The 21,274-nt window shown below is 38.5% G+C and overlaps 1 protein-coding gene and 3 long non-coding RNA genes across 4 annotated transcripts; 2 read left to right on the forward strand and 2 right to left on the reverse strand.

The window, feature by feature from the left end:
• Positions 1 to 6,730: 6,730 nt before the first annotated feature.
• LOC130704147 (uncharacterized) lies at positions 6,731 to 7,078 on the reverse strand. Its single transcript, XM_057525621.2, has one exon. It carries the CDS (start codon positions 7,058 to 7,060, stop codon positions 6,737 to 6,739), a length of 324 nt encoding a protein of 107 aa, XP_057381604.2. The 5' UTR covers positions 7,061 to 7,078; the 3' UTR covers positions 6,731 to 6,736.
• Positions 7,079 to 12,019: 4,941 nt separating this feature from the next.
• On the reverse strand, positions 12,020 to 12,942 carry LOC130703819 (uncharacterized). The gene is made up of 3 exons (XR_009004824.1): positions 12,851 to 12,942; positions 12,688 to 12,760; positions 12,020 to 12,195 (listed from the first exon to the last, which is right to left on the reverse strand). It is a non-coding gene; the product is annotated as an uncharacterized LOC130703819 (long non-coding RNA).
• A 718-nt stretch (positions 12,943 to 13,660) lies between these two features.
• LOC130703822 (uncharacterized) lies at positions 13,661 to 14,233 on the forward strand. Its single transcript, XR_009004827.2, has 3 exons — positions 13,661 to 13,913; positions 13,978 to 14,077; positions 14,146 to 14,233. It is a non-coding gene; the product is annotated as an uncharacterized LOC130703822 (long non-coding RNA).
• A 5,034-nt stretch (positions 14,234 to 19,267) lies between these two features.
• Positions 19,268 to 20,190, forward strand: LOC130703820 (uncharacterized). The gene is made up of 3 exons (XR_009004825.1): positions 19,268 to 19,359; positions 19,450 to 19,522; positions 20,015 to 20,190. It is a non-coding gene; the product is annotated as an uncharacterized LOC130703820 (long non-coding RNA).
• Positions 20,191 to 21,274: the final 1,084 nt, after the last annotated feature.

A 21,274-nucleotide genomic window follows, 5' to 3' on the forward strand; every position in this document is an offset into this window, starting at 1 on the left:
TTTTCATCGATGGCATTTTCAATTGAAAAATTCGCAACAATAAATCTTGATACACTTCTCAAGTGCCGAGTGTTCGATCAAAATCAAGCAGGAAATCTATTTCAAAAAGTAAAAGATGAAATCATAAAATTGTAGAATGCAATGGAGAGATAATATCTTTTTAGATCTTCTGATGTAGTTCGTCTCCAGTCATTGATAGGGTAGCTATGTCCCAATGCGTCGTTTCTCAGAAGAGATTAGATATTTTTCCATCGAAATGAAAGTGTATAAGACTTCCCGATAGAAAAGGAGATGATATTTAATCTTTGAACAAAAATCTTCCAGGCTTATGTATTCAATTTTTCTCTTTTTTTTATTTCCTATCTAGAAAACCAATCCCACAGTGCAAAACGGATGATTCACTCTAGATGGGCAACTGCTGGCCCACTATATTTTATTACACATCTTATATACCGTTAAAAGAAAAAAAGAAAGATCCCCTTTTCCCTTGAAGCAATATAGATATTACTTTTGCGTGATAGAGATATAGCCACAAAGAAATCAGATATATAAGAACTTGGAAATTAGAAGTGTGATGAACCCAAGTAAGGGGTGCGACCATCTATACACTCTGTCAATGACGTTCAATGAAGGAGCTGTTGATATGTGACGAAGGACATCATCAAAGAGGACAGTCGCAAAATAAAAAAGATATTGTAAAAAGAGGAAGAAAAAAGGAAATGATTACTTTTCCTATCGAAATTGATTTTCCCCTGAAAAAAAAGAAATGAATTGAAAAGCTCGTGTACAAATCCGCTGTCGTGTAACACCAACACTTCTCCAGGGACCTACATGGAACCCTCGCGAAAGTTAATATATATCTTTGACACACATCTCTCAATTTCATTTTTTTTTCTAATAATCAACCCGGTGTGAAAATGCAATTAACTTTTTTATTCAAATTTATCATTCATCATTGCGTTCGGTATGAAATTAAGATTCTCCGATTGGCTGTCATTTGCGCTATAGATTTCTGAAATCTCTTGGTATACAGTATACATATCTTCTCTTGTATGAACGCAGATTGGCAGGTTCTGTTGCTGTCCAAATGCATCTCTGTAGTACGTGATGCCTCAACTTGTTTCTTGTTTAAACGGACTTCATGCATATGCATCTGCCAACTTCTTGGGTTATAACGGATCTGCTTCCTTTCGCGCACAGCTTTTTATATACATAGGGCACGTTCTTCGCTTTTTATAGTCTCGTGGCGTGCTATATATAAATATAAGAGAACAGTATAATATCACCCCTTTATGTATACGCGATTTCCATGAGACGAGCAGCCATGATAAGTAGTAAAGATCAAAGGTTGCTCAACCTTTTTTTTGCCTTGTATGTGTATAGACGTTTAATGTGTGTAAATCTACTTATACATTAGAAAGGCTTTTATCGTTTTAACATTTCTTCTCTGGGGGAAATGTTTTTTTTTTCCTATTCGCTCGTAGAGTTGTACGTGTACGTCATTCGATTAACTTTTTATGCATGGCGTAGCTCAAGTGGTTGGATGCCACCACACGAGTCCTTTGACATTTCCAAACTTTAATTTTGGCAACAACGCACACAAAAAAAAATCGAAATAGCGTTGGAAGCTTTTCAAATATTTACCACGACTTTATTTTACGTATTTACATCGAGGCGTATGTTTGTAGAAGCTGTTGGCGTACACAACACGTATACCAATTGAGATGGTCGCGCTAAAGAGACACAAGGAAGAGCAGCTCTTCTGTTAAATAGATAACACCAAATGTATATAAGAATATAGCGTATATGTATAGGCAAAAACCACAGAGGCCATATAGAATCATTTGGGAACACACACACACAAAAAAAAAGGGGGGCACTCCAAATGTTCTTTTTTTTTTTCTCGTGCAATAATATAACGCAATCCCACCAGGAAATCTTATCAGACTTTGGTGCTGTATATATGTGTGGGTTGTGCATATATATATATATATATATATAAACGGGAATGGTGTTCTCCTAACTGTGTGCCCTTTTTCGTTTAAAATGATTTACAGGCAAAGCATACATGGCCCAATGGTAAATATATATATATACCTAATAGAATAGATACGTAATTAAGTCTATATATACACACACGCACACACACGTGCGCTGTATATACGCTAAAGGCTTTGCACACATTTTTCGTACGAAGAAATTACAAGAATCAATTACGGTCTTACGGAAAAACAGCAAATCGTGCTGACCTTCATTTTCATTGATTACGTCCGAGTGTGCATCGAATTTGATCAAATCAAAAGTACGTGGAAACGTTATGTAAACCTTGTGCTATATAACTGAAGGCCTGATGCGCATCAACCAGCACTCCGTGATTGCAGATCTTGCATGTGCACATTTTGCCGATTGGGGTCAAGCCAATTGAATTATGGACAAGACTATATCTATATGGCCTGTACTTACATACAACTACATCTGTCAAAGACAAAAGCATCTACATCGATCGCGTGTCTATACCATAGATATGTACTTTTGTTTCCGTCTGCTTGTTTTTGCAGACTTTTGTTCGTGACCCGGTGACTTTCTAATTAGGACCAGCTTTCGACGAACTGTCTCGCCAACGAGCTTATTAGTGTTTACATTGTGTGTAGGGACGTTCGTAGGGCTGAACATTTTTTCAAGATGCAGTAAGTGAATTTGTTTGATTGTAGACGTTGGGTATATACGATATATGGGCCTAGTTACGGTAGCAGCACTTGGCCCAAGGCAAATGTCAATTGCACGTTGTTTGTTGTCAACAGCAATTTGTCCTGCAGTTATTTCAAGCTTACCTTTTGTTTTGGCTTTGTCCTTCCTCTATTTGATTGGAGGAGAGAAAAAAAATCGAAAGTTCAACTGAGGCTCTCTCGCTCTCTTTCTAAATCCAGTCTCAAAAAGGTAATAGAGTCCATGGGATCTTATGTGCCCTCAGCAGTATATAGAGCTCAATTGGATGTTGTGTAAAAAAAAAAGTCAACTGCTAGCGCAGCAATTGTTTTTGATGAATTCCGTGCTTTATAACAATTCAATGTCCTTCTATTTAAGCTCTTGCCGTACAAGTCAAATACCAATCGCCGTCAAAGCTCAATCTTTTTACTTCTATTGGCTTTTATTTTCCAATTTGTACCAGGTACCCTGATGCGATCCGGCTTTTTCTTAAAACTATAGTCTTCAGCAAAAGGTTCCTATCGTTTTTCTTCAATGTACTGTACATGTAGTGTCTTGTGAGATGACTAAGTCACCACCGGCCGTCCTGTCTAATTGGCTACAGGAGACAATCAAGCGAAACAATTGTATCTACACGTTGGAAGAGTACATCGCTCTCGTCTTCGCATTTGAACTTTTCTAGAATTTACACGTCTCAAGAGCGAAAAATAGATCTTCTTGTCCCTAATTTTGTCCCGTTCTTTGCTGTGCACATTCCCCTCGTTATGCGGACTCTTTCGGCGGGTTTCACGTTACTCGCTAATAAGCGCACCGTCGCCAACTCGTCGCAGGTTTAGACGTGACATCGTCTTTGCCAGATGATGACCCATTGCGTTCCTGTTCTCCTATAATTAACTTTTATCTTGTACAACAGGCTACGGCATATATATACTCCTGTACATACGTTGTCTAGTGAAACATAAGGTGCAATTTAAAATGACTTGCGTCGTCGATGTAAAGAATCGTATTCCTTGCGGGACTTATGTCCTTCTTCTGTCGAACGAGTTGAGGGCAAGAATAGCAAACGTGTAGTGGAACACGATAAATATAGCTGGGGATTATGAAATATGAGATATTAACTACGTTTGAACTCTCCGGTTTGCTTCAGGATGTGTTCGATTTGCCTGAAGGTGGACGCTAGATGGCAGAGAAATGAATCTTCCTGCCTTGTTTTCTTTGGTTTTCGTTTTTTTTTTTGTTATAAACTACATAATTGAAGTGACACTTTAATGGCGAAATGCTTTTGCATTAAGCGCTTGCGTGACACGATGAATTACCGTTTCTCTATACTCTTATAATTTCTGCATAGATGAACAACTATTTGTTTTCCGTGAAATCCTAATTAATATCCTGTAGATTAATCAGTTCACTTTTACAATATGAATACACGATAGAAACAGGCTCTAAAAGATTGGCAATTTTTCAATATTTAATTATTAAATCCGATCGTGACTGTTTGATCAGGTATTAATTATCATTTGGTGATGGACGACTTTTAATTGACGAGTGTACAGAAAGAACCTTTTTCCCTTAAGAGCCGCAGTGTCCTTGTCAAACATTCAAAATTTTCTATAATGGCAATGAAAGTTATACAAGAAGAAGCCCTTTCCCGGTGGTCGTCTTTTGCAGGCATTAAATTAACCGACAAATCCATTCAAATTAAGGTAGTTAAATGAATACGTGTCGCCTAGTTTCATGTAGTTTATTATTCATGTCCACACCTGTCCTTATCGCCTCAAGTGATTGCCTTTCTCCTTTGTCACCTTTTGTTTGTTTTTTCCTCCCTACACCCTGTTGTTTGGTTCCGAGAAATCGCTAATTTTCTGAGAAATTGACAGCGCTCCGGGAAGGAGGGGACAAAAAATTCATGTTGACCGTTTCTTTTTTCTTTTCAATCACGTGCCTTTCATTACCCAGCCTCTACCTGAAAGACATTATGGTTGAAAATTGAGGTAGGTTGGTTAAACGACTTGTGCCACATCAGATCAGTTCGGTTTCTGTCTCGCTCAGTTGTTGGAAGGCTGCGTCTTGTCTCACGTGTTCTGCCCGTGGATGTTTGATATATTAGGGTAGGCCTATTCTGGTTTTCCATTTGATGTGTCCATGCTTTGTTTGTTTTGTTTTTTTTTGTTTTTTTTTTCAGTTTTTCTTTTATGCTTATTTGAAATGCAAGATTAACATCAATGGATTTTATTCCGGTATGCTTATGTAACGTACATTGCTTTAGCGTAACTTTTATTGATTGAAACAGCTTTTTTATTTTAATGTTCAATAATGTATTCGTCCTTAGTGGCATGTTTTTAAATCGATAAATAAGTGGATCAATAAATAAGGAATAAATAGTAATTTTTTCCTAATTTAACTAGCTCATAGATTTGAGGAGGTTGAATAACTGTAATATACCATAAATTAAATTACGATTGATAATTTTCCATATTTGAGCTTACAGGAAATTAATAAGAGCGGGCAGGTGCCATGTAAGCAGAGGCTCGATGCGCAGCCGGTTGGTAGGCAGGTGCCCTGTAAGCAGGGGCTTGATAAACAGGAGCTCTGTACATTGGAGCTTGATATACAGGAGCTCTGTAAGCAGGGGCCTGGTAAGCAGGGGCCTGGTAAGCAGGGGCCTGGTAAGCAGGAGCTCTGTAAGCAGGGGCCTGCCTATAGCCATAGCCGGGCTCAGCAATGGCGATCGTAATAGCAGCCAAGAAGCAAACAGTGAAACTGAGGATGGACATCTTTCACGTACAAAGTTATGGTATGTCAATTTTCAATAGGAAACAAGAGTTGCAATATCTATTATGAAGTATAATTTAGGGTTGTACAATGTTATATACCTTTTGATGAGAAAATAGGATTTGATTTGAATCTAAATGTGGAGTAGCAGGTTGACGATGCTGGAACAGAATGAGACAACAGCTTTTATACTCTTCCACCTAATGCGTTTGTCCAGCTGCGTGTTATCGTCTCACGTATGGATGTATTCCAATTAGAAGATCGAGGCCAGCACGGGTTATTGACATTAAAGAGGTAGTTTCATATGTCCATAGGTCAATGACACATTTCAGAGTGTACAAGAATTTCTTGATTTCTAATAGCTCGAAGGCTGACGGCATATCGACGTTTGGTTTGGTTCCCTATTTCTTTTCTTTTAATGATGTCATGTGTTTTAACAGAGCATTGATTTTAATTGTTTTGTATTTCAGAGAGAAAGTTCAGCCTTCCAATCGTACTGTTCGACCTATTTGTTTATGTAACAATACGAGTAATTTGTTCAAAGGTTAGTAAAACCAAAAATGATGACTTGTTTTGATTGATTTTTTCGTTTTGTTTGTTAGCAATACAGCAGCAACAGTTGGCCTAGTTGATTGGCATAAGACTGCAGCACTCGCTTGACATTCGCGTTCTCTACGTGATTGGGTTCGATAAAGGTTCCATGAAATCGCAAGTAATTAAAGCCATCGTAAAATAGCTAGGAAAGCAACGTTTTTGGTAAACCTATGCTATGATCTCATTCAATAATTAGCAGCCAATAGAAATTCAATCCGCTTTCATTTGAGTCAAAATGAGACGGTCTCTAATGCACGCAATCATGTAATTATTGCCCATTAGATGTTGAAGGTTTATGGTTGAAAATTCGAATTATTTTGCTTTCAGTTTGATACTATAGACCGATTTCATAGGCATCGCCAAGTTTTATGCCCACCGATTGCATTTAAGCAATTTATTAACTAAAACTGCCACCATTCGAAACTATATCTATTTGCGCATCATATCGCACTTGTCTTCGATTATCAAGGGATACGTTGCGTGTAGTCGGATGCAGAACTTTAACAATAGATAGGCAATTGCCTCTGATTTTTGGTTAAATATTTATTAAAATCATCTGATAAAACTAAAATTACTTGAAAACATAAATAGACGAGATTTGTCGATTTTCATTTCTTTTAGGGGCATGGCTCAAGGTATTGGTAAAAATCAGTTTGGCAGAAAACTAGTAAGCTGAATCTGCTTTATATGAAGGTGCAGGTGCCATGTAAGCAGGAGGCTGGTAAGCAGGAGGCTGGTAAGCAGGAGGCTGGTAAGCAGGAGGCTGGTAAGCAGGAGGCTGGTAAGCAGGAGGCTGGTACGCAGGAGGTTGGTAAGCAGGAGCCTTGTAGGCAGGTGCCTGATACGCCGGAGCTTTGTAGACCGGAGCTTGGTAAGCCATTGCCGGCCTGTATCCAGTTGGTTCACCAGCGACGGTCATGACAACAGCCAAGAAGCACACAAGGAAATTGGTGATGGACATCTGTGATGGTGGTGTAACAGAACTCATTAGACGAACTGAGATGGTAAAATTATTTAAAAACTTGATATTCTAAATTATACTTTGAGAATTGTGTACCTTTAGGGCTGAAATGAAAAAAACAGAGCTGAATCTGAGGAGTGATGAGGTGGTAGACCGTCAGGTTGAAGATACTGGAACATAGTGATACCAATCGTATTTATACTGTACAGAGTCGTGTGAGCGTTAGTTGCTATTCAGGCATACAATTACTGCAAACTCGAGAGATGTACGTTTCACCTCTAAGACGAAGGCCAACGGAAGTCATTGACATCATATTTTGTCATGGTGAAGGAAATCGTGGAAAACAAAGGTGAATCGAATCAAGGCCAAAATCATTAGGAAGTGACTGGGGTTAACGATTCGTACGGAAACGCAAAGACAAGAACTGCATTTCCGATTTAGCCAACGCGAGGCCTATTATCAGTATCTTCCACAAGGTTAGCAATAATTAGTTATGTGGAACTGCCATTTTCCGATCAGCTTTTTTTACGTCTTGTCTTTCGACCTTGCATATCTTACCATTATCTACACTTTTGTGTATGCAGTCCGATTTCAATCAACATCTTCTCATTTAGTATTACAAGTTGTCAGGAAACGGAACTACGATCTGTGGATGCCAGTTCCCTTTCGTGTCTAAAGATCGTATTCCGTCGCTACGGACAAGTTAATCACTTACTGATACGTCTAGCGAATGAAGCCCGTGTTATTTGCCTAGAATTCTTGGATCATTTTTCCATCAATCGTTCGGCAACAATCGCATTACCCGATTTTGATTCCGATCCCTCTTTCCAGAGACCCTCTGTCTGTCTTCCTTGAATATAGATTGAGTTGAGCTAGATTTGATTGTAACACCTCTCTTTGTCGCAGAAAACTCGTTTGACGGTTTACTTTCGCGAAGAGCTTCACGGCATTTCAAAAATCATCTTCGACTGACGCAATATCGAGTACGTTTCGATTGCGGAGATGGATGGATGAGTTTGTTTGTATGAGGCGTTTCTTTCCATTTCATGAATAGAAATACCTATAGCGTGTCAGACTATGCACCATCATTCACGTACCAAGAAAGTGTTTGATTTCGAAGAACAGAGGTAAAAAGTCAACTGCAATTCTGACAATTGGCACGGATTGAACGAATAACTAAAAAGGAGGTAATTTAATAGAGGATTGGAATATGCTCATAACAGTTATATGGAATCTGTTATGATCATAAAGTAATCAGTAAAAGTAAAGCTTGAAAAAAAATTATATCAAACCTCATCGGGTATATTCGAAACCTTCTAGCGCGTGGCAGCTATTGCACGCAATGATCTAATCATTACTAATTTGCATTAGACTTTTATTCTTCTTGCTGTAACTTCCGATACGGGAGTCGGTTAATCATTTGGATGAGCGCTGTCAAATCCAACATCGTCAAATGACTTTCCGTTGGGCATTTTTTACACTGAACTCCATATTTCCGCATTAGGTCATTTAGGGTGAATTAATTAGGAACAGGAAGCATCATCCAGCTTTTGGGATTGCTCCTTTTGTTACGTGTGTTTTCCCACATTTCAAGGAAAGCTTTGCCTCTTGCCTCTGGCCAGCCCCGGAGATGATGAGACGATCCCAGAAATTTTTTTTTTTTTTTTTTTAATGTTGGTTGCACAACCCTTGCCCTATCTTACATAAGTGGAGTAAAGGGTTAGGTAACGAAATGAAAAAAAAAAACACAAACAATTGAAAGTCGAAATTGGTTAGCAGAACCGTCAGCATTTCTGCCAGCATGACGTAATGCTACAAGATTGCTTAAAACTTATTTTCGTGCTGTGAAATGTGATCTTTACTTAGTACAACATAGACGTGATCACGCCACGAACAAACCTTTCAGCCAAATAGCCTTTCCAGCACTATTCACCTTATAAAGCAGTTGAAAATGTCGTTGCCAAATCCGAAATACAAGAAGGATAACTACATACGGCGCTTGAACATCCTCGTAGAAAAGTAAGTTCTTTTATGTTATTAAACATATAGGGCCATTAGATGTTTTCTCGTTACCGGCCGTTTTTTACGTAAATAGTGTTTAATCAACTGTTCCATGCCAACACCAGACATCGATTTCAAATAATTCGTTATAGTTTCAAGTTTCTGTCGTGACTAATCTAGCACGCTGCCCAACAGCCATACTACCTTTAAGACACCCGCTTGAGAAAACCGATACGTTCTTTAACTAAATTAGTACGTTTCTTCAAAGCAAAATCTTACGTTCAGTCGAAGTGCCTTAAATTGCCATTGGAAAATTGCGTTAGTCTTGACTTGAGAGCCAGCACATGCCTTTGTTCCTGGTGATTCAAAAAAACAGCCTAAACATGGCCAACGAAATCTTCATGTTGAGCTTGGCTATTATAGCAGCTCTGTCTGTGACGGACTCTGTGGAAGTCGGACCAGATAGACTACTCAGTACCCTTTACGAGAAATCGTTTCAAGATGAGGATTGCTTCAATCAGTTCAAAGCCGAACTTTCCGATTTCTCCAGAAAATTAAAGCCGCCGAAAAAGCGAACGATGTACGTAAATAGAGAAAGAGATGTAATTCTAGTATAATTAAAACACCGGACTATGTGTCAATCATCTTGATTTTTTTTTATTAGACCGTCATTCATCCTATTGGAAAAGAGGCAGAAGAGATCATCGATAGCGTAAGACACGCGCCTTTTTTTTTTTGCGAACTCTTCATTTAAATGTTCTGTTTACCTCATAGAAAGTAAATGTCATGATGGGGAATTGCAGTGGAGCTTCGTTTCAAGTTTCACCGTTCGTCGTTACACACGTAATTCAGATTTTCTAAATTGAGAGTTAGGTGTTGCTACGTTGAGCTGTTGAGCATTACTAACATAATCTACGGTTCGTTCGTGTTGTTTGTACATGCAGATGAACAAAGATGGGAGGAATTTTTATGTTGAGCAACTGATTATTCAAAAAATTGTAATAAAGGTAGCGTTCCCTTTTAACTTAAAACATCGTAGCCATCAAAGAAGCGTTTATTGTTTTCTAGCCCATCTTAATTTTGGATCAATCTGACGTCAGACAAATGCAAGTTCTTGCGGGTAGAATCAACGAAACGTTGGGAGACAAGCTGATAATCGAAAGAACCAATGAAAAGACATCAAAGGAGTTGGACACCCACGAAATTGAAATACGGAATCTGGAAGCAGAGTTACGAAACGCGACCGCAGATCGAGATGTTCATGCAGCTGAGGGGAAAATACATCACGACGCTTTCTTAGAAGTCTACAACGTGTTGAAGATTGAGAATGACAAATTCGACGAATTAAAGGCTATAGTTGATTACATTATACCTAAGGCTTGTGGATGTCAAATGTGTAGGTTTAACCAAATTCCGAATTGGACTAACTTTTTGGCAGCTAGGTCGCCTAAATAGCCTAACTACGTACCATCAAGCCGGACGACGGTTGTTGTTCCACTAAAATTAATAACTGTTTTTTCTTCGTAAATTGTGCATACAGACATATTCGCCTATTGCGCTATGTCCATTATCATCGGCCTTGGGCATGTAATCGACTTGTCTTTGGATAACTATAATTCCTCAAAAATAGTATTACGTGCTATCCCTCATTGTTGTTGACAACAGAGTTGTGCGTATCGTCATGGACGTAAGCCTTCATAAAACGGTCTGGTATTCACAGCATTTTGCTTAGTTTCATGTCGTTCTTGAATCGCGTTACATTTACCTTATCGTCTAACGTGTTCGAACCCACTCGAAGCAACACCTGTTTAAGTACAATACATTTCATGCTTACACGGTACGTAGCCCTAACCCTTAAAGACAAATTGTGACACATTACGTCATTGTCTGAAGGGTTGGTGAACTTTTCTTTTACAGTTATTAAAGAATCCGCTATTCTCTTTGCATTCATCAGAGTAAAAAGGAAGATGTCGATAGTCAATGTCGTTCTATGTTTGTTAGCGCTTGCCCGGACAGCTTTCAGTGAGCCGGCCATTAAACATAAGCAACACGTTTATATGAAACAGCTTTATCGTCCAGCTGCAAGCTACCTGCTACCTGTGCATAGAGTCCTGCATATTACCCGGCTTATGGGACTCCAGTTTACTACTCTCCACCTACGTACTACCCTCCTCCGCCTTACTACGCTCCCCCAGCTCGTTACTCTGCTCCAGCCCAGCCTGCTATTCGCTATCCTACACCAGTCCAGCCAACTGTTCGCTATCCTGTACCAGTTCAGCCTCCTACTCGCTATTCTACACCAGTTCAGCCTCCTACACCAGCTTACTACCCTCAGCCGGATAGCTACTTTCGTTCAACTTACTCCGCTGTCACTGCCCAGCACCCTTACCCTGCTGACTACCCTTACTACCCACCTGGTCCTCCGCATCTTTCCTCCGCTCACTACCCTTCTGCAGTTTATACGCTGCACACATAGTATTCTTCCTTTTTCTTAATGAGAACGTATTGCACAAAACTCTAACGTCCTTAGTTTAATGAAAACAACAAAAAACACAAATTAAATGCTGTGTGTTAGATCCTCTTTCGTGTGCTGTCCGTTTCGCTAACTAAAATATTATGTTTCTCAGTCAACCACTTAAAGATTAACGGTAGTCTTGCAGCTCTAATGCAAAAGCGAGCTAACCTAACTCTGTATCAAGATTACTACAACAATACAAGTATCGGATTCAAAATTCGAATGCAAATTAGCAGTAATTAGATTGTTGCGTGCATTACCTGGTATATGATAGACGGTTTCAAAAATCCGATGCGGTCTCCTATGATTTTACAAGTTTTACTTTTATCCATTGCTTTATACGACTTATTTGACAACACATTTTTTATGAACGTCGCGAGCTCATTTCATTCCTGTATTGAATAACCCCCTTCTCTAGTAACTACTCTGCGTGCGGAAAATTTTATTTTGAAGCGAAAGTGCACCCAATTATGTTTTAATAACTTTTCAAATGTGTTATGATCGCTGCAGTTGTCGTTGGAAATCACTCAGTTCTATGCCAGTCGGAAATGATCGCACAGAAAAATGAAGAGTGACAGGTTGTTAGCATCCGCAGACCGTAGCTCCGTTTCCTGACAGGTTGCCAAACCAGATGAGAAGACGTTGACTGAAATCGAATTGCATATACAAAGTGCGGATAATCATAAGATATATAAGATCGAAAGACGTATAAAAGTTGATTGCAGTGGTAGGTCATTATAACTTATTATTGCTAAGTCTATGGAGTATAAGGATATGGAAGCCTTTGTACAGTCTGAATCGGAAATGAAAATCTTGTCTTTCTGTTTGTATACGTGTCATTGACCCTAGTCACTTACAAATGATCTTAGCCTTGCTTTGAGTTTTCCCATAAAAACAAAAACGTTAGGACTTGCATTGGCCTTGATCTTGGAACTAAAATGCATTATCGCAGGAGTTCGTAGTATCCCTTAACCAACACACTATTTGGTGCAGTATAAATACATTTGTGCTCAAAATGTTCTAGTATGCTTAACTTGACGACCATCATCTTATCACTTCCTCAAGTTCAGTCGCAGCTTTTATTTCAGCCAAAGATACGCAACAATTTCTACCAACATGTTCAATTTTTAGAGATTACCATTTGAATTCGCCAAGTTCGCTTCAACCAAAATCACAGATGTCCATCACCAATTTCCTTATGTCCTTCTTGGCTGTTCATGACCGTCGCAACATAGAAAAGCAATCTATATGTTAAATTACTATTCGAAAACAATGTGATGATGAAAATTGTGACAACCTACCATAAAATTTTGATAAACTATCTTTCAAAACATTTAGAAGTTAAAAAGTATTGTTAACCGAAATTCACACATTACTTGTCATAATTTAATTGGACACATAACCGCCATCTATTATTCAATTCTAGCACTTTTTCTGGCTCAATTTTCGATTGGTTGATAAAAATACTGCACTGCCATAAAGGTACAATTTTCTCAATAAAATAAGCCCGACTTTTTTTAAAGCCCGAGTTTTTGTCGGGTCGACGAAAAGCCCTTAAAACCGTTAAAACCCGATCACTAGATGGAAGTACATATCAGGAACAATTTTCTCAGTAAAATAATATGGCAATTCGTTACCACCGAATATTTGTGTCGCATAGCACTGTGTCAAATATTCGCTGTATTTAAAAAATGATTGGCTTAATAAAAAAAATAACAACTTTATCGGAATCAGAATTCAATTCTGAGTATACCCTGTGATATTCAACCAATTCCGATGAGTGTCAGTTTTTGCCGAAAAAAATTTTAAGCCCGACTTTCTGCTGCATCGCGCTAGCAGTGCCTCAAACATTCGGTGAGTGTATGTAGAGAATTAATTAGAAATTTGACCGGTAGATGGCGATAGCAGTAAAATATATGGCGATCCGTTTTACCCAAAAAAAAAATTTTGGTCTTTTTTTCTTTTTTACAGCTATGGCCATCTAGCGGCCAGATTCCTATTTAATTTTCTCATTCATTCCTTCAGACATAGATTGGATAGTATGGTTACTTGAACACTGGATTTGCAAATGCAGTACAGCTGACTTATGTTTCACATGGTCAGTTGGAGATTTCCCAGGCAAAATTTCTAGTAACTCAGCATTTGTTACCATCTTTACTATAATTTTATACAGTATCCTGCATGTCTCATTAATTAAGATTTAAATCCTTTTATAGATTGTCACATCAGTGAGCAAGGTTCAGTTTAGGGATTGAGAGCCCTCAGTGACTGTAACACCTAGCCCATTTTCAAATTGTAGCACTTGATTGCTGCCACTGATTCTTCAAAATGCCTATCTTGTATGGAATGCTTGACAGCCAAATGGTACTCCGACGTCACATAAATATCAATTGTTTACTTTATTTACATTTATTAAAAATTTTTGAAGGAATGAATTAAACAAATGCCAAAGGTGAGACATGCTGGAAAAGCTTGATACGAATGTGTAGGCGTAGTTTTGGAATTCAGAGGTGCTAGCTGGCTGTATGGTAAAACTTCAGTTAAATTTGGTTTCAATTCAATATGTGTTATTTATTATTTGTGTGATTACGCAAAGGATTGCGCCATCCAGCAGGCAATGTGGATATTCTGCCATGTACATTATAAACCGAGGATTCTTCGTCAACATGCAAGATGTTACCCCTTGGTAATGCTTTTCTGCTGAGTTTGTTTAGTTTTCTAATTTTAATTGTCTATGTCATATTAGCAAACTACTGTTGGCAGAAAAGCTGATACATTGGGACAATGGTTATGGCAAGTGCGATGAATAAATCACCATAGGTCAGTTGCCTTGCCTTCACAGTTGCAATGAAGACGAATCATGGAGTCAAAAACAATAAAAGGTGGTACTATTTTGAATGTTTTAATTGTTTTAATTGGTGTATCGCTAAGTGCTGTTACACGTGTAGAACATGCTGGAATTCATGTCATCCTGGAGAGGACTAAAAAAAAAGAGCTTTATCCACGAAGCAGCTCATTAATCATGTCCCAAACGTTTGCCTGCGTCAGCCAGCAATCTTTCAATGGCTAACAAGCATTTAATAGTTTTGAAAATCGCGGTTTGCACTCCCTAAGGCGACATTCCTTAATCCCACCTGTCAAAAGATTTGAATGCAACCATTTCTATTCTGAACTGTCGCCTACGAAATTCTTTTTCCATAAAATGCGGTGATATGAGGTTATAATGGAAATTGTCGTCAAGACTGCCGAGACCATGTACCTTCTTTACCTTCACGTTTAGTGATCAAAACAACCAACTTTGTAACCTTTTTTTTTTTTTTTTAAGGTGCATGGAACGTTCAATCGGAAAGCCCATGGAAGGTCTCTGTGGCCAACACGAAAGGTTCTCCCAAACTTTCGTATTCAAGTTTTGGCTATGGTGATCATTTGCAACTGCATAGCCTTTTAGAAGCTCCTGCCAGGAATCTACAGGAATATGGCAGATGATGAATTTATGTACCATGTAAGCGATATCAATAAGAACGTTTTATGCTTATCTATGTTTTATTTTCTTAATTTAGATTAATAGCAATAGCGAGCCTGCAAAGGTTTCTGGTTGGGATGTGATGACGAAAAGTTATAATAATTTAAAGTACGGAATTGAATTTCCCTCCATCAGTCGCCTGTGTATTCCCGCGTATTACGGTATTAATTATTTAAAAATTGAAGTGCATATCTGGGCTCCCTTCCTTCCGTAGCCCCGTTTCCCCTTGACTCATAATAAGCCCGTAGGGGGTCATGCCCCTACTGTACGGTATATATAAAAATAACATATACCGAGGTTTGGAGGGCTCTGGCCGGAAAGGGGACGTGGGGGTCCGCGTAGTCCGATGATGTGTTCACGGAGGGCGACGTGGCTACCCACAAATCCGAATTAAAGGTTAATCGCTCCAGTAAAAATGTTCCAAATCTTCGGCTCTTCTTCCGGCTTCTCTTAGCCAATCACCGGGTAATCTCCCCGGTGGGTCAACAAGGCAGTGTCTCCCCCTGCCTGGGTTGACGGCAACTTTTGAAAGGGCTATTGTGCCTTTTTAAAGTTGCAAAAATAATTCTAATATGCAGAGAATTGTCAATAAAATTTTTTTATAAAATATTTTTTTCCAAAATTTGTTTCTTTCATTGTCTGTGTTCGCTGTATTCACACATTACGTTCAACTTTTTTTTTTTTTTAGCGTGCTCAATTCATTTTTATTGTTTTTGCCACCGTGAGGTATGCATTATTTCCGTAGTTTCATCGTTTTTCTGTAAGTATTCAATTATTATTTATTACCCTCTTTGAGTTCTTCAACTTAGATTCAAGGAACAACGTGTAATACCTGGATATTTTCTCTAGTACTTTTGTATTTTTATTTTATTTTACTCGTAGTGGAACCGATCCCCAGACATTCAGCGTGCAACGCCGATGCTCTAACATTGAGCCACGAGATATATTTAAACTTTTATTATCGCATATCATATGTTATCGTCTAGGATGTTTATGCAGTCTTTCACGATTATATGTTTATCTTTCTTTTGCTTTAATAAGGTCCATAGCTCTGTGGTAGAGTCTTTAGCTGCGATATCTGTTACCTATGGTTCAAACCTCAGAAGATGTATAAAAATGAAGCAGAATAAATGTAGAAAAGAATATTGCATTTCAGTTTTATTCTAAGTGTAAATACAAGTCCGCAAGTGACTAGAAAAAAGCCAACTTTACATCATATGATTCATGACTCATTGGTAGAGCATTGGCTCGGTATGCCGAACATCCAGGGTTCGATCCCTAGATGATAATTGATTGCTAACAGATAAACGATAAACCAATGAAAACAATGCTTACCATCAAATGTGGCATAAACAAAACAGGTGAATTGAGCTAGCTAAATAAAAAAACAATTGATACATGTAATGAATGAACACAGCGAACACAGACAATGAAAGAAACAAATTTTGGAAAAAATATTTTATAAAAAAAATTTTATTGACAATTCTCTGCTCATTACAATTATTTTTGCAACTTTAAAAAGGCACAATAGCCCTTTCAAAAGTTGCCGTCAACCCAGGCAGGGGGAGACACTGCCTTGTTGACCCACCGGGGAGATTACCCGGTGATTGGCTAAGAGAAGCCGGAAGAAGAGCCGAAGATTTGGAACATTTTTACTGGAGCGATTAACCTTTAATTCGGATTTGTGGGTAGCCACGTCGCCCTCCGTGAACACATCATCGGACTACGCGGACCCCCACGTCCCCTTTCCGGCCAGAGCCCTCCAAACCTCGGTATATGTTATTTTTATATATACCGTACAGTAGGGGCATGACCCCCTACGGGCTTATTATGAGTCAAGGGGAAACGGGGCTACGGAAAGGAAGGGAGCCCAGATATGCACTTCAATTTTTAAATAATTAATACCGTAATACGCGGGAATACACAGGCGACTGATGGAGGGAAATTCAATTCCGTACTTTAAATTATTATAACTTTTCGTCATCACATCCCAACCAGAAACCTTTGCAGGCTCGCTATTGCTATTAATCTAAATTAAGAAAATAAAACATAGATAAGCATAAAACGTTCTTATTGATATCGCTTACATGGTACATAAATTCATCATCTGCCATATTCCTGTAGATTCCTGGCAGGAGCTTCTAAAAGGCTATGCAGTTGCAAATGATCACCATAGCCAAAACTTGAATACGAAAGTTTGGGAGAACCTTTCGTGTTGGCCACAGAGACCTTCCATGGGCTTTCCGATTGAACGTTCCATGCACCTTAAAAAAAAAAAAAAAAGGTTACAAAGTTGGTTGTTTTGATCACTAAACGTGAAGGTAAAGAAGGTACATGGTCTCGGCAGTCTTGACGACAATTTCCATTATAACCTCATATCACCGCATTTTATGGAAAAAGAATTTCGTAGGCGACAGTTCAGAATAGAAATGGTTGCATTCAAATCTTTTGACAGGTGGGATTAAGGAATGTCGCCTTAGGGAGTGCAAACCGCGATTTTCAAAACTATTAAATGCTTGTTAGCCATTGAAAGATTGCTGGCTGACGCAGGCAAACGTTTGGGACATGATTAATGAGCTGCTTCGTGGATAAAGCTCTTTTTTTTAGTCCTCTCCAGGATGACATGAATTCCAGCATGTTCTACACGTGTAACAGCACTTAGCGATACACCAATTAAAACAATTAAAACATTCAAAATAGTACCACCTTTTATTGTTTTTGACTCCATGATTCGTCTTCATTGCAACTGTGAAGGCAAGGCAACTGACCTATGGTGATTTATTCATCGCACTTGCCATAACCATTGTCCCAATGTATCAGCTTTTCTGCCAACAGTAGTTTGCTAATATGACATAGACAATTAAAATTAGAAAACTAAACAAACTCAGCAGAAAAGCATTACCAAGGGGTAACATCTTGCATGTTGACGAAGAATCCTCGGTTTATAATGTACATGGCAGAATATCCACATTGCCTGCTGGATGGCGCAATCCTTTGCGTAATCACACAAATAATAAATAACACATATTGAATTGAAACCAAATTTAACTGAAGTTTTACCATACAGCCAGCTAGCACCTCTGAATTCCAAAACTACGCCTACACATTCGTATCAAGCTTTTCCAGCATGTCTCACCTTTGGCATTTGTTTAATTCATTCCTTCAAAAATTTTTAATAAATGTAAATAAAGTAAACAATTGATATTTATGTGACGTCGGAGTACCATTTGGCTGTCAAGCATTCCATACAAGATAGGCATTTTGAAGAATCAGTGGCAGCAATCAAGTGCTACAATTTGAAAATGGGCTAGGTGTTACAGTCACTGAGGGCTCTCAATCCCTAAACTGAACCTTGCTCACTGATGTGACAATCTATAAAAGGATTTAAATCTTAATTAATGAGACATGCAGGATACTGTATAAAATTATAGTAAAGATGGTAACAAATGCTGAGTTACTAGAAATTTTGCCTGGGAAATCTCCAACTGACCATGTGAAACATAAGTCAGCTGTACTGCATTTGCAAATCCAGTGTTCAAGTAACCATACTATCCAATCTATGTCTGAAGGAATGAATGAGAAAATTAAATAGGAATCTGGCCGCTAGATGGCCATAGCTGTAAAAAAGAAAAAAAGACCAAAATTTTTTTTTTGGGTAAAACGGATCGCCATATATTTTACTGCTATCGCCATCTACCGGTCAAATTTCTAATTAATTCTCTACATACACTCACCGAATGTTTGAGGCACTGCTAGCGCGATGCAGCAGAAAGTCGGGCTTAAAATTTTTTTCGGCAAAAACTGACACTCATCGGAATTGGTTGAATATCACAGGGTATACTCAGAATTGAATTCTGATTCCGATAAAGTTGTTATTTTTTTTATTAAGCCAATCATTTTTTAAATACAGCGAATATTTGACACAGTGCTATGCGACACAAATATTCGGTGGTAACGAATTGCCATATTATTTTACTGAGAAAATTGTTCCTGATATGTACTTCCATCTAGTGATCGGGTTTTAACGGTTTTAAGGGCTTTTCGTCGACCCGACAAAAACTCGGGCTTTAAAAAAAGTCGGGCTTATTTTATTGAGAAAATTGTACCTTTATGGCAGTGCAGTATTTTTATCAACCAATCGAAAATTGAGCCAGAAAAAGTGCTAGAATTGAATAATAGATGGCGGTTATGTGTCCAATTAAATTATGACAAGTAATGTGTGAATTTCGGTTAACAATACTTTTTAACTTCTAAATGTTTTGAAAGATAGTTTATCAAAATTTTATGGTAGGTTGTCACAATTTTCATCATCACATTGTTTTCGAATAGTAATTTAACATATAGATTGCTTTTCTATGTTGCGACGGTCATGAACAGCCAAGAAGGACATAAGGAAATTGGTGATGGACATCTGTGATTTTGGTTGAAGCGAACTTGGCGAATTCAAATGGTAATCTCTAAAAATTGAACATGTTGGTAGAAATTGTTGCGTATCTTTGGCTGAAATAAAAGCTGCGACTGAACTTGAGGAAGTGATAAGATGATGGTCGTCAAGTTAAGCATACTAGAACATTTTGAGCACAAATGTATTTATACTGCACCAAATAGTGTGTTGGTTAAGGGATACTACGAACTCCTGCGATAATGCATTTTAGTTCCAAGATCAAGGCCAATGCAAGTCCTAACGTTTTTGTTTTTATGGGAAAACTCAAAGCAAGGCTAAGATCATTTGTAAGTGACTAGGGTCAATGACACGTATACAAACAGAAAGACAAGATTTTCATTTCCGATTCAGACTGTACAAAGGCTTCCATATCCTTATACTCCATAGACTTAGCAATAATAAGTTATAATGACCTACCACTGCAATCAACTTTTATACGTCTTTCGATCTTATATATCTTATGATTATCCGCACTTTGTATATGCAATTCGATTTCAGTCAACGTCTTCTCATCTGGTTTGGCAACCTGTCAGGAAACGGAGCTACGGTCTGCGGATGCTAACAACCTGTCACTCTTCATTTTTCTGTGCGATCATTTCCGACTGGCATAGAACTGAGTGATTTCCAACGACAACTGCAGCGATCATAACACATTTGAAAAGTTATTAAAACATAATTGGGTGCACTTTCGCTTCAAAATAAAATTTTCCGCACGCAGAGTAGTTACTAGAGAAGGGGGTTATTCAATACAGGAATGAAATGAGCTCGCGACGTTCATAAAAAATGTGTTGTCAAATAAGTCGTTGTATAAAGCAATGGATAAAAGTAAAACTTGTAAAATCATAGGAGACCGCATCGGATTTTTGAAACCGTCTATCATATACCAGGTAATGCACGCAACAATCTAATTACTGCTAATTTGCATTCGAATTTTGAATCCGATACTTGTATTGTTGTAGTAATCTTGATACAGAGTTAGGTTAGCTCGCTTTTGCATTAGAGCTGCAAGACTACCGTTAATCTTTAAGTGGTTGACTGAGAAACATAATATTTTAGTTAGCGAAACGGACAGCACACGAAAGAGGATCTAACACACAGCATTTAATTTGTGTTTTTTGTTGTTTTCATTAAACTAGGGACGTTAGAGTTTTGTGCAATACGTTCTCATTAAGAAAAAGGAAGAATACTATGTGTGCAGCGTATAAACTGCAGAAGGGTAGTGAGCGGAGGAAAGATGCGGAGGACCAGGTGGGTAGTAAGGGTAGTCAGCAGGGTAAGGGTGCTGGGCAGTGACAGCGGAGTAAGTTGAACGAAAGTAGCTATCCGGCTGAGGGTAGTAAGCTGGTGTAGGAGGCTGAACTGGTGTAGAATAGCGAGTAGGAGGCTGAACTGGTACAGGATAGCGAACAGTTGGCTGGACTGGTGTAGGATAGCGAATAGCAGGCTGGGCTGGAGCAGAGTAACGAGCTGGGGGAGCGTAGTAAGGCGGAGGAGGGTAGTACGTAGGTGGAGAGTAGTAAACTGGAGTCCCATAAGCCGGGTAATATGCAGGACTCTATGCACAGGTAGCAGGTAGCTTGCAGCTGGACGATAAAGCTGTTTCATATAAACGTGTTGCTTATGTTTAATGGCCGGCTCACTGAAAGCTGTCCGGGCAAGCGCTAACAAACATAGAACGACATTGACTATCGACATCTTCCTTTTTACTCTGATGAATGCAAAGAGAATAGCGGATTCTTTAATAACTGTAAAAGAAAA

Source organism: Daphnia carinata, chromosome 8, assembly GCF_022539665.2.
Source record: "Daphnia carinata strain CSIRO-1 chromosome 8, CSIRO_AGI_Dcar_HiC_V3, whole genome shotgun sequence".
In the NCBI taxonomy this organism is placed as follows: Eukaryota; Metazoa; Arthropoda; class Branchiopoda; order Diplostraca; family Daphniidae; genus Daphnia; species Daphnia carinata.